Source organism: Anopheles nili, chromosome 3 (assembly GCF_943737925.1).
Source record: "Anopheles nili chromosome 3, idAnoNiliSN_F5_01, whole genome shotgun sequence".
Lineage (NCBI taxonomy): Eukaryota > Metazoa > Arthropoda > Insecta > Diptera > Culicidae > Anopheles > Anopheles nili.
Window position 1 is genome coordinate 72,057,530 of NC_071292.1, and position 12,621 is coordinate 72,070,150.

Genomic DNA, 12,621 nt, shown 5'->3' on the forward strand with positions numbered 1-12,621 from the left:
CGTTGATCACTTTCAGCCCCAAATTGGGGGCTGATTTGCGGGCGATAGGAGATTTATGAATCGAACCGCAAATTGGCCCATTCGGGGCAAATTTTCGCCCGCTCGACAATGAGGCTTAAATGATCTGTTGTTCTTTCTCTCTCTCTCTATCTCTCGTAGGTGGTGGATTTTTGGGGTCGCCTGTCAGATAATCCGATCGGCGAGGTCCGATTGCAGATATTTGCTTTCAACTGACAGCTTTGAGCTTTGAGGTGCGGGATATTGCGTAACGCGACCGACATGCCCATACGAGAGGCAGGTTTTGCGGCCATTTAACACCACCACACACCTCGGCCTCGGGAGACTTGCGCTGGTACAGGACAAAGCGACGAACCCGCTCACTCGTGCGATACGCGCTAAAGCTGCGTGATTTTTGGGGTGCTTTTTGGACGATTTAAAAACTCGTTCCTTCTCAACCCGCCCGCTCACCAGTCACGATGACCTCAGTGAACTGCTCTGGACCCACGTTTGCACACCACACCGGGCGGGAAATAAAGGTGGAACCTGTCCGAATGAGCTTACAAATCGTGCTCGCCAAAAAGTGGGTCGACGTCGCACGATGACTTTACGAAAAACCAACCACAACGGCAGCAACAGTTGCAGCAGCTATTTTCAGCGCAGTAATGAGGGAAAAAACCAACAGCCACGCTGTGGAAAATCCGCCCCAACCGCACCGATTAGTGCCGGTATCAATCAAGCGATCTCGTTTCAGGGCGATTTGTGCACGACCGCCACATCGCTCCATCGCTCCATCGCAAGCCAGCATAATTTGGATCTCGCTCCCGCAATGGTGTCCCGTAATGGTGAGAATTCGGTCTAATTAATTCCGTTAGACGTTGGTCTTTGTGGTTGGAGGCTCCACCTCCCGGGGACGGAAAAACAGTTAGCTGAAGGAAAATTCGTCCCCACTTGGTCGGGGGAAAGATTTGAATCGCTTGAAGCTAATCTCCGGTCCGATCCGTACGTTGTTCCCGCCAGTGAGAATGAGTGTCTCAAAATGCCTACATTCGAGTGCCGAGTAGGAGTAGGAGCGTCTTTTTTTTTGCTCTTTACTCCCATCATCATAAAGGACCATCCGTCTTTTACTCGACAATGAACATTCCTCCCTCCCAAGTAGAGAACGAATCTGTACGAACAAACCAGCAAAACGACTTTCCTATACGAAAATATGATCGTCTCGGCACCGCTCCTGAAGCCTTCCAGCTGCTCTTCTCCAACATGTACGATGATCCGGTGATTGTATGTTAATTGCAGATACACCACGCAGCAGTATAGAGGGGATTAAAGTGTAAAAAAATCCACCACCCCATACACACACGCACGCGATCTTCCTCAACAATCGGTCGATCTGCCGACCCGGCCCTTGTGCCGAAAGCGCAGCGAATGCTAGAAAACCCCATCGCTCATCGCGCATCAATGCCGAAGCTTGAATCGGCCAATTTCAATGAACGAGCAGCCCCGTTTGGAGTGGGCTAATATCTATTGTGAAGAAGCGCGCCAAAGAACCAGCCCACTGGCGGGCACAATAGCGAACCCACATGGCAGCATCACCGCAATCTTTTTGGGAGAATCTTGTGATTCTTCACGGGCTTTTAATGGGCTGGATGCGTCCCATCGTTCTAACTGTATCACGTGCGGGCGCAATTGGGAAGGCATCTCCAGTGGGATGGTAATTTTGTGCCCCTAAAGATCGTCCCGTTGACGATCGTGCGGGAAAAATAAACCGTTGTGCATGAAATTGAACAAACAAGTAGATCAACCAGAGGGTCTCGAACGGGACGGATAAAAGGACGCATTGCCGGACGGTTCCCTGGGCTTGTGTGTGCGTAGCAATTGAGCATAATTTATTCAGCAGCATATACCAACAAAGTTTTCCCATTTTTCGTGTCATTTCCATGTGCAATCGAACGTCGTATCTCAATCGCCGCTTAATCGACAACGCCATTTGAAACACAAGTGCTTTCGGATGCGCGTTCCAAAGATGGCCGACGGCTTCATCGTTAAATCACGCCGAGTAAACCCCCGTGGTCGAACGGAAGCGTACCGGTTGATGCGTCATTTGCATAATGGTGTCGTTTTCCGAGCCACAAACCGTCTCGCGATAGGGCAGGAATGCCAAAGTGGCCATGCGCGCGCGTGCGGCAACGTAATTAATTGATATGCAACCCGTTAGGATACGCCCCGAGGAAGGAGCCGATAAGAAATGTGTCACCGCACGATCGTTCCTCACAACGCTTCTAACACCGAGCACTCTACGCGATAGCATTTGAGGTGGAGGGATTGCTTTTTAAGTCAACGATTAGAATGCCATAATTATGTTGCTCGCCCATTCCGAGCCATCGCGCGTTCTGTTGACTCGGTTCTGGTCGCTTTCCGTCGGTTTGCTGGCATTCTGGCACACATTTCCCTCGAGAAAAACCGGACGCGTCAAGCCGACATTCATTAGAATTTTAAATATTTTGCCAAACTATGGCGCGCTCGAGTTTCATCCATCTTGCCGGATGCCGAAGGTTGGAAGCGTATTCTGTAATCGTCCATCCATCCGGAGCCCGCATGATCGGATGGCTTTGGAGTCGCTCGATGGTACCATGAAGGAGAAAATGATCGGTTTCGGTTGCACCGGGATCACCGGTTGACTCCTGTGGTTCACTCACAGCGATCTGGCGCCGCTCCCAGGGCAATGGAAACTATAATTTTTCAAATTTACAACATTCGCAACACTGCCGCTCGGCGTCGTGAAGCCACACGACGAGGACCGTAAGTGGGCCACTGTCGGCCACTTTAATGAGCGTTCGGGCTTGGTTCAAGAACAGACAGCCCTTCCATCGTGTGTCCGCCATTAACGATCGTCTCGAACCCGGCGTAGGGCCAACGATGGGCCACTTTCCTTTTGATTTGCAGCTAACCCTTTTTTCAACTCCTCACGTGGCTCGTGACCGACTCTCGGGAAAAAGGGCGGAAGACAAAACCGACGGCCTCCGTCGATCAGGACGGCGCGATCGGACCCTCCCGGGCGGGTTTATCGTTAATTTGAGCTGACCCATTTTTGAGACCTCAACCACACACGCGCGCTCAAACCGTGAAAAAGCCGTAGCAACTCGAAATCAGATTTCGGTTGATCGAACGATCGACCGGTCGTAGGTGGTGGGCGGAAACGGCAATTAACCGCGAAACCCGCGAACCCCATTTACGGGGTGCCGGGTCCTTGTGGTCTTCCAGCCCAACAACGGGACCAGCTAAACGAAATTCGGTGACGCCCCAAGCGAGCGATTTAACCCGATCTAACGCGGGAAAGCGTGTGGCTTGGCTTGTGTGGATTAAAACCAACCCGCTCGTTATTAAATCCCGCAAGGGTGCAATAAACTTCGATCGTGGTGGTTATCGCACCTGGAATGGGCACGGATGCATTCCCGAGGCATTCCCGACTGCCGCAGAACGCACAGCTGGTGAAAGCTGGCGGGCCAGCGATCGGTCCCGTGTGGCTCCCAGGGCAAGCCGTAGACGAGGCGCAAGGAGACGTGAAAAACTAACAACCAAACGCATAAGGTCTAGCGGTATTGTGGCCACATCCCCAAAAAAAAATAGGAAAAAAGAATTACCAGCTCGCCGCCGATTGGGAAATCGAATTTCAATTTATTTTCCATTTGCTCACCGCGCTGCTTTTGGGTACCCTCTATTTATGCTCCACCTTGGTGCGCCCCTCCAGAAAAGAAAGAAAGAGAACGAGAAGGAGAGCGAGAAAGAGAGTATGTGAGGTGAACAAAAAGTGCGTTTGCTTTCAATGACCTCGGCGTACGCCAATGTAACGGCTTCTTGACTTGGACTCGTGGTTTTTCCCCTCCTTTTTTTCCACTCGACCGCGTTGGAGAATGGCTTTTGGGGTCGAAAATGGCTTCGCTAGCACGGCATCGAGCCAACGCGAAAAGCACGCGTACGAATTGGGGAACTCGGGGCTTCAGAACAACGCGCTGGTTTTCTTTTATCGTGTGCCCTCAAAAATGCCCGTACTGCTGACCTTGCAAATAATGGAAAAGCGTGCGCATTAGAATCGCACACGGTGGTATAAACGCTTGGCTCGTGATCCATTCCTAGCAGGAGTCTGGTCCCGCTCAAGATGCGTATTCAAATTTAACAAGGTCTTGCTTTCGAACGGGCCGCGCTGGAGAATGGAATGTCTTAATCGTGCGAATATTTCTACTTCCATTTTCTCCCTCAAGCTCCACGAAAACGCACATTTAAGAAATCGACCAAAGCGCGCCTCATTCCCGTGGCTGCTGCGTGGGTCATAAATCACGCGCGAATAATGCGGACCCCCAGCCGGTGGGCTTTCGCAAGTTTCGCTCCAAGTTCACGGATTGAAACGTCTCCGTGCTTACCTCGACGGCTAGATTAGGCGATCGGGCGTCTGCGCCGGAAAGTAAAATCAGGGTGTGGAAAAATCACCACCATCTACATTCACAACGGGGCGCCCGATGGAGGCGTGCGTTGCCTTCGCGTCCGAGGTTTCTGGCTCCGGTATGTTGGGGCCTTGCAAGAGCGATGTGCGCAATAACACTCACGCTCATGATTCGCAATTTATCTCCCAAGTGGGGGGAAAATAATATTGTACGTACGGCGCTGTTTGCAACCGTGGCCGGGTCTAGCTTCGTTTCCGACCATAATGAAATTAACGCAATCAACATCCATCCATCCATCCATCCATCCCGCCAGCAGTCGTTGCGGGCGTGCGTGCAAATGAAGCAATCGCGAGCTCGTTCTCGCGGCACGTTCACCTTGTTCTTGTACGGCCAGACTGGGCTTTTCATACGCCCCCATCGACCACACACACACACACACACACGATGGCTGGGTACACGGCCATCTCGAGGGCCATTTTATAAATGCACCACCTCCACGCTGACGGAAGTCAGCTGTCTTACGTGGGTGCACGTGAGCTTCTACGCGACGACGACTCAGTCGGACGCCTCCACACCAGCATTGAAGTCTTTCGTTTGATCGTACGGTTGCTCGCGGTTTGGTTGAACGTTCGCTTGGCGTTGCCGATGACATCACGCCGCCATGGTCGCCGCGAGCTCCTCGCGTCCGTGAGTTGAAGGTTAATCTCACCCAGCGACGTAATGTCACGTTGACGAATTTAACCAGAGCCCCTCGAGTTGAGTAAGCAACCATCTCAGACTGTGTGTGTTGGGGTTTTTTTAATTATTTTTCGCTGATCTACTTGATCGCTAGAATGAAAGACTTCAACGCGTGCTAGGCGACGAACGTGAAGAAACGAACGTCCGCCTTCTTTGGTGCTGATCACACGCATTCTCATGACTCACACTGGTACGATCAGGATCGTATTACGCCATTAGTACGCCCACCCGTAAACTCTTAACACCCTCACCTCCGGAGGCTTTTCATAGCGGGCATTTCCATGACGTGTTTTTTTCTGCCTTCGTGCACGCAAATTTAGCACCCTTTCGGTTGGGGAAACTTCACGAATTTGGAACTAAATGTTCGTGTGAGTGCGTTTGTGTGCTTCTATCACGACCAGCCACCTTTGGCAGCCATCTTTTTACAGCTCTGCCCCTCGACCTTGCCCTAAGCGAGCAAGTGCCCCGTGGATCATTTCATTTGCCTGCGCTATCTGGCGTCATGCTGTTTCTTTTTTTTTGCGTTGAAACCCGGTGGGGAAAAGTTCATGGGAACGTGAGCACAGCGCACTCGCATGAACGGGGCCGACTCCATTGTAAGGAGTGCGAATTCTGACTTGTACATCATACATCTCCCACAGCACAGTTATGCTCGGTGTGTTGTTTTTCCCATTACGTAACCAGCTTCCCCTGGGTTGCTTTCCGACGATAACGTTTGATATTCCGCGGAACACATGCGCGCATTTTCCCGGATTTCCCCCCAGGGAACTGCTTCGGCTGCTCTTTGCAAGCCCGAGCTTACTTTTTTGCACGAGTGGACGGAAGGTGAGCAAAAAATAAATAAACAGATGGGGAACAAGCTAACGGAGTAGAGCTAAGGTTAAGTAGAGCGAGGAAAGTGATGCCCGATCCCGATCTAGATTTGCTTAAGCGGAGCAGCCGGTAGCAGTGGCGGCACTGTTCGGTCGGGCAGAAAACTCCCACGGCCCGTTAGGAGCGGTTAAAGCTCAATGCCGGAGTAAACGGAACGGTAAGAAATATCAATACCGTGCCATTCGGTGGCTTCCGGAGGCGTTAGAGTTCGTGGTGGCGTTTGTCGAGTGTTTGAAACTTGCGATTTTGCGGATTCATGTAAATACAACCCTTTGGTATCATCGACTCGTGCCAAAAGTTTCAAATCATCCCGTTGAATGAACACTTCCGGATACCGATCGCGTCCATGGATAGAGTCCAAACCCGGTAGCGAATCCAAAACCCGGCAGTTGTGCCGCCGATCGGAGCTCTGAGATCATCCTCAAATTGTACGGGTCATCCCCGATCGATCGCTGACGTGATTGAGGTGGGCAACAACAGCGATATACAACAAAAAAAATCCCCAACTGAAATGAAGGGGTTTGAGCCGTTCCACGACAATCCGGGAACAAACGCCGCAGCTCCAAATTATTAACAACCGTGACGGCGTACTTTACAGAGCATCGCCACCGATCAAGGTAAACGGGGCTGCTACCTGTCTGTCCTGGTCAGTTGGCAACTACCGATCGATTGAAGCGACTAACCGGCACAACATCCATCAAAAAACGTGAGAAAAAAAACCAGACAAGCTTCACTGACACTCGGGAGGGTTGAAGAAGAAATTCGAAAGGATACTCGCTTGGGTGCCCGCAGATCAGCCCGTTTGATAGTCAACGGCCATCTGGTAACCGGTCGACCGGTGAGAGGACAACCCCGGCCTCCGTCGGTAGATACTTACTTTCCACTTTTTCGAGGTTACGCAACGTCTGTGATCTGAACGGTGATCGATGGGGAGACTGACCACGGCCCGGTTTCTCGTCGCCGGTTTCTACTCGCGTGACTCTGGCCACGTTCTCTCCCTGCGAGGCCGTTCGAGGAAAGCGTGAGTTTCGCGGGAGTGTCCTCCTCGCTATCTCGCTCCCACACTCGGTTTCGGGATTCGGGATTTGTTTCACCCTTTGACGATCACTTTACACCTACCAGCACACTGCACACGCACACGATCCGTAGTCTCACCGGCTGAGACACACGCTCACAGGATTCCTTGGTGCGAACCACCTCACTGCACGCACACGCTCACTCACTCATGCATTTCCCTTTTCCAACAGCTGCGAGTAGGAACGACACCACGGGGAAGGATGGGAAATGAGAAAAAAAGGGAGATGAAATTATGAGAAATGAATATTGCCGCCCAGCGTGCACCGCCGACGAATCCTCGAACGACACGATATCTCGAACACGATCAGCTCGAACGATCCCAGGATCCCGCCGGACAGCCGGGGGTGCGAGCTGGAAAGGCAAACAACGCAAGGGCGAACAACAACACGCACCCCTACGGACTTGGCACCGGCTTGCCTTCAGCTCGCACCCTCCATGGCGCTGGCGGATCCATATATTTCCTAGCTCGCGCCGTTCTCTATCCTTCGTCCGTGGGCCGCAACTGTCGAGTTGCGTTTTACTTTTAATCTGCTGCCAGCGGGTGACGAAATTAGGAAGGAATGAATTTTTCAACACAACAGCAAGACGGCAGGACCGGAAAACAGATTGAAACGGCTCGAGAACGGGCGCACTGTCTCGCACGAAAATCGGCGGAAAACGGAAAACAAACACTACCGCGTATGGGAAGGAGTCAAGTGATCGTGGGATGCGATCGAAAGGTGAATGAGAGAATGAGAGGGAAACAAAAATAAAATAAAATAAAATTGCCCGCCGGGGATCGCCGGGGATCGCCGGGGATGTCGAAACGAGCACACACTGCCACTGCCAGCAAACCAGCCAGCGCGGAAAACGCGAAACAGAGCGACGACTTACTGTACCGCTACGAGGCTACGAACCGAATAAGTTTGTTGCGTCGGCTCGGGAGACTTCAACGCGACCGCAGACTGGAATACCTTGAAAATGTTGCCCATGGGTTGCGTTTCTTATGCGCGGTGGTAGAAGAAAAGCGTTGCGATTCGACCACACGTTGGCATTTTTCGTTTCCTCGACGATCAGTACCGTGTTTGATTCTTGGGAAAGAGGGGTATGATTTAAGGTCCTTGTTTATTTTGGACCGATTCCACACTTTAAGGCAAACATCCTCTAGGTCGCTTTGATGCCTCCGCAGCTTTTGCGTCTCTTTTGCGATCGTTTCCAGCTAGCTGCATCTCTCTTCTCCCCCTACCAAGACGATCGTGTGCATTTCCCGCGATCGTGTGTTTGTGTGAGAGTGCTGGAATGCCGCATTCGTCTGAGCGATTGCAAGACAGCACTGGCTGAGCTGGTAGTAGTGGAGGATCGAGCCTCGATCGAGACCGTGCATAGTGGGCCTGAATTGAATTTGTGCCCTGGCACGCGGCGCAGCATTGCGTCCGTTAAGTAAAAATAATTTAATTAAATTTGATTTTACGGACTCGGAGTGCCGTTCGCCGTTGCTTTTAGATGGGGTTTCTGGCCTTTTTCATCAATTTATTTCATTGAAGCTAGAGCACTGCTTTCGATGAGCCTTTTAAGCGGGCGTAAATTTGTTTCTCACCCGGTGGGCCAGCCAGATGCAATCGCCGACCGATCGAGCATGCCGGGAACGCAATAATTGCGATGTCTATTTTTAACGCGCACATCCAGAATGGTTGCTCCATTTTTTCCGTTATGCCGCAGGTGCAGGTTGGGGGTAAATTAGGCTCTTTTAGAAGTTAAATCGTCTTCAGAATGAACTGTTTTGTGATCATCTGCTATACGGGGTGTTGTTTTTTTGACTACTAATCGACAGAACAATCAAACAATATCAACACCCCAGGGTGTACAGTCACAGCGATAAAACGAGGCCAGTCCCAGCTGTGTTGGCTTGAATAGCTCAAAACGGTGGCACCAATCGCCGACCCAGCACCCTTAATTATGTATGCGCAATGCGGTCTCGTTCGTTTTTCCCAATAGGACCCAAATCGCTCCCTTCATTTGCTCTGGATACTGGCGATCGCCACGATCGGCAGCAAGTGGTAGCGATCATCACACTTCATTAGACCATCCGAACTAATGATCGGCCGGCACAATGCCTGCATTAGGAAACCCTCCGTGGTCGAAGAAAAAAAAACCAAAAGTGACCCTAATTCGGCCCGTCGAGCAATTAAGGAAACTTTTTCTCTCATTTACTTTCGATCTCGGGCGATCATTAAGACTTCCTGGGACCGCGCGGCGCAGCATCCTCCGGTAAATGGTAAATGGGTGAACGCGCAGCGCAGAAACATCGGCGAACAAGAAACAACCTCATATGAAAACATAACTCAATAGATACGGAAACGGCGGCCCGTATCTCAACGACCTCCCCGGAAACGACATCCGAACGAGCTTCGACACATAATCGGTTCACCGAAGTAAAAGTGTCCTCATTTCCCGCGTGTTCTGCTCTAAGCTCAGCAGCTGCCCTTCCTAAAATGGGTCATATCAGTACGCGAACGAGCTCACCGCCCGTCGTGGTCATTTGAAAATCGAGGCAAAGCCCAAGCGCGGGTCCTAAATCGAGGCTGCCAGCCCACGACCCACGCGCGTGCCGATGCGTTCGGGCGCCATTGCTGCTGCAATCGCGTGCCACCACGCCATGCAACGCAAACTTGTGCACTTTTCCAACATGGCGTTCGCGCAGCGGGACCGTTGCGTGGTGTGCGTTGCTTGACAAAAAAACCGGACTCCACGATGGCCTGGGTCTCAAAGCTTGCAACACGACCACATTGCCACGTGTGCAGGCAGAAAGAATGAGAGAGCGAGAAGGCTGAACCCAAGTGCAACCGAGACGGATGAATGCAATATGCACCCGGTGCGAAAAATGCGGCACCGGAGACAAAGCGCTCTTGGGCGGCGTATTGCGGGAAAAGCCCACCGAAAGAATGCGCAACAAAGCGCACCGGTGGTGAAGGGTTGGCTACCGGAAGGGCTTTCCTCGCGGGAGGAGGGGAGAGGGGGGGGGGTGCGGTCCATACACCAACGAGAGAAAAAAAAGCCTTCCGATCGAGTAGCATGCGGTGGACGGGCTTTTTTTTCGCGATCATTGCCTTCGATCCGCCGCTTACCAGGAAGGCTCTCTGATCGTGTGCAAGGCGCGGCACATGCAATATATCCGGCGTGATCGATCCGATGTAAGAAGAAGACACGCAACCCCCTGGCTGGGGCCATCGGGGATCCTCTCACAGCGTTACGCCCCTCAAATTCTCCGCACCGCAAAGCCTTTATCGGGTTCTTGCACCCGCATCGGAATGCACCACGTCGATCGTGGAATGACTAATCGAGGTAAGAAAAGAAACCCTTTTGAGCTTCGCTTCCTCTCAGACCATCTTCCACTTTCCACACCGCACCTTCTACCGGCGAATGAAAGGCGTGAACGGACGTACGAAAAGGGAAGAAGACAAAAATGCTACTTTTATTGGCTTCCAAAAAGGGGCCCTACACTAAACCACCCTCGAACCGGCTACTGCACCGCTTCGTCCAGGTGCCGAAAGTAGTCCTTCTCGAAGTCGTTGATCGCCTTCGACTGCTCCTGGTTGAAGTTGAGCTTCTTCATCTGGTCCACGCTCAGCAGTAGCTTCTTGTAGTCAGCCAATACCTCGGTGCGTTGCTTCCGCAACTGCCGGATCTGCTTCTCGTAGGTGAGTCGTTCCTGTCGGGCGGCATCGCGGGTTTCCTGGTGTCGGCGAACGCGATCAATTGTAATTTATGGGCATATTTAATGGTCGCTTCACAGTTTGGGTCCGAGACGTGACGAACAAGAAAACACCTTCCGTTTGTTAGGGCACACCAGTTGTGAGGAATCCGTTGCTTAGCAACTGGTCAGGAATGCACAACAAGCACCCTACCATGTGTGACTCCGGCACAACAGCTCCATTTTGAACATTAGAGAAAGGATCCCTAACATTAGAGAAGGTGTGTTCTTGGCCGTCATGCATCTCGGTAGAACTTTAAGTTGAATCGTTCTTTCAAATTCTCCTCCATACCCACCTAGGGGTCAAGTTCAACAAACGTAACAAACCGATACCTTTTCCGAGTCGTTAGCGATGTTCAGCTTGATGCGAAGACTTTCGACTTCTTCCAGAGCTTTCAGTAGGCGCTTCTCTTGCGTCTGGTTGGTGTGCGTCAGGTTGCGAATCTCCGAACGCGCCCCAAACAACTCCTTCGCTGAACCATTCAGTTGAACGTCCTTTTCCTGGAACCATCACTCAAATTAGTTCGCTTTATCAACGCACCAAAACCCTAAAACCGCACCTTCAACGTTTTGTCCAACTCCACGTTGCGCTCCTCGAACTTTTTAACCGTCCGCTCGAGCGCCCCGTTCTTCGTCAACAGCTGTTCCTTCAGCGCCTCGAGTTGCTTGAGTCGATCGAGCGCCAGATTCAAATCCTTCAGGTTCGCCTCATTCTGCTTCTGAACGCCTTCCAGCTCTGTCTGCAGGATGGCCACCTTCGATTTGAGGAATCTATAAGCCGGAAGAGGTGTTCATCATTCATCGACAAGGATGCATAACACACACCCGCATACAGTTCTCAATACCTACTTGATGAGTCCTTCCGAGCTGATGTTCTTCTTCTCGAGCACTTTCGGGACCACGTCGGCCATGTTCTTGGAGAGATTGCGAGAAGTTGCCGCTGACGTCACCGATTTACTTGCGATCAGCATTCCACCCCCACCAACACCTACTCCTCCACCACTACCACCACCAACACCGGTAGCAGTCCGCTGGCCGTTGCTCACCTTCCGCTCCACCGAGACAGTCGTGACCTTCACCAGCTGCAACTGCTGGTTAGCGTTGTGGGCACGCGTGTCCTTGATGGCGTCACACCGGAACTCGGTGAGGGTTGTCCGGGTGGCCTCCTCAGCCTCTGTACCACCCCCAAAATGACCAGGTTCACCCACCACCTCGAAAAGGACGGCTCCGGATCGTTCATCCGGATCGTCTTCGTCAGAACCCGTGCCGCCTGCGCCGGTAGTCGTATCGATTGAGGCGCCCAGATCCGATGAGGACGAATCATCCCCAGCACAGGGTGGCCCGTTGATGGTTACCGGTAGGTTATTCTGCTTCTTCATGCCGTGGCGAAGCCGGCGCTTCGTCGTCATCCAGCTGACGTTCTCGTTCAGCTCGAACAGTCCGCGTGACTTTGCGTTTATTTCCTCGTTCATGCGGAACAGCACGCGTTCCCGCTCGAGCAGCACCGGATCCATTTCCCGTCGGATTGAAAACGTCACCAACCGGTACCGGAGAGTGCGGAAAACTCGCGAAAACAAAGACAGGATCACACGCGCCCCGTTTGTGAGGAGATCGACCACAGGAAGAGCGCTCAAGCGTGGAGTAGTTTTCCCGTCGAGATCACCGTTTTTCCTTTACCATCGACGCGTTTCGTCCCGAGCTCCGTCACGTAGTGGTTTGCTGCGTGAAAAATAGCCGCGTTGTTCGCGCGTCACCGGCATGTCGCGC

General features: G+C 52.1%; 2 protein-coding genes across 2 annotated transcripts in view; both read right to left on the minus strand.

The window, feature by feature from the left end:
* The window catches only part of LOC128727696 (cuticlin-4), a 32,457-nt gene extending 24,444 nt beyond the window's left edge, over window positions 1-8,013 (minus strand). The window contains exons 1-2 of the mRNA XM_053821635.1: window positions 7,998-8,013; window positions 6,925-7,294 (exon numbers count right to left, since the gene is read on the minus strand). The gene's annotated coding sequence lies outside the window, so the exon portion shown is untranslated. The remainder of the gene's footprint in view (window positions 1-6,924; window positions 7,295-7,997) is intronic.
* A 2,610-nt stretch (window positions 8,014-10,623) lies between these two features.
* Window positions 10,624-12,368, minus strand: LOC128725012 (uncharacterized). Its single transcript, XM_053818730.1, has 4 exons — window positions 11,704-12,368; window positions 11,415-11,625; window positions 11,188-11,355; window positions 10,624-10,836 (listed from the first exon to the last, which is right to left on the minus strand). The coding sequence occupies exons 1-4, from the start codon at window positions 12,366-12,368 to the stop codon at window positions 10,624-10,626; spliced, it is 1,257 nt and encodes a 418-aa protein (XP_053674705.1).
* Window positions 12,369-12,621: the final 253 nt, after the last annotated feature.

Bases quoted from the DNA above. Each gene is read 5' to 3' on its own strand.
- LOC128725012 (XM_053818730.1), bottom strand. From the start codon at position 12,368: ATGGATCCGGTGCTGCTCGAGCGGGAACGCGTGCTGTTCCGCATGAAC. The intron at 11,626-11,703 runs GTAGGTATTGAG...TCCGGCTTATAG, and splicing joins AGCTCGGAAGGACTCATCAA to ATTCCTCAAATCGAAGGTGG. The intron at 10,837-11,187 runs GTATCGGTTTGT...CGCCGACACCAG, and splicing joins TCGCTAACGACTCGGAAAAG to GAAACCCGCGATGCCGCCCG.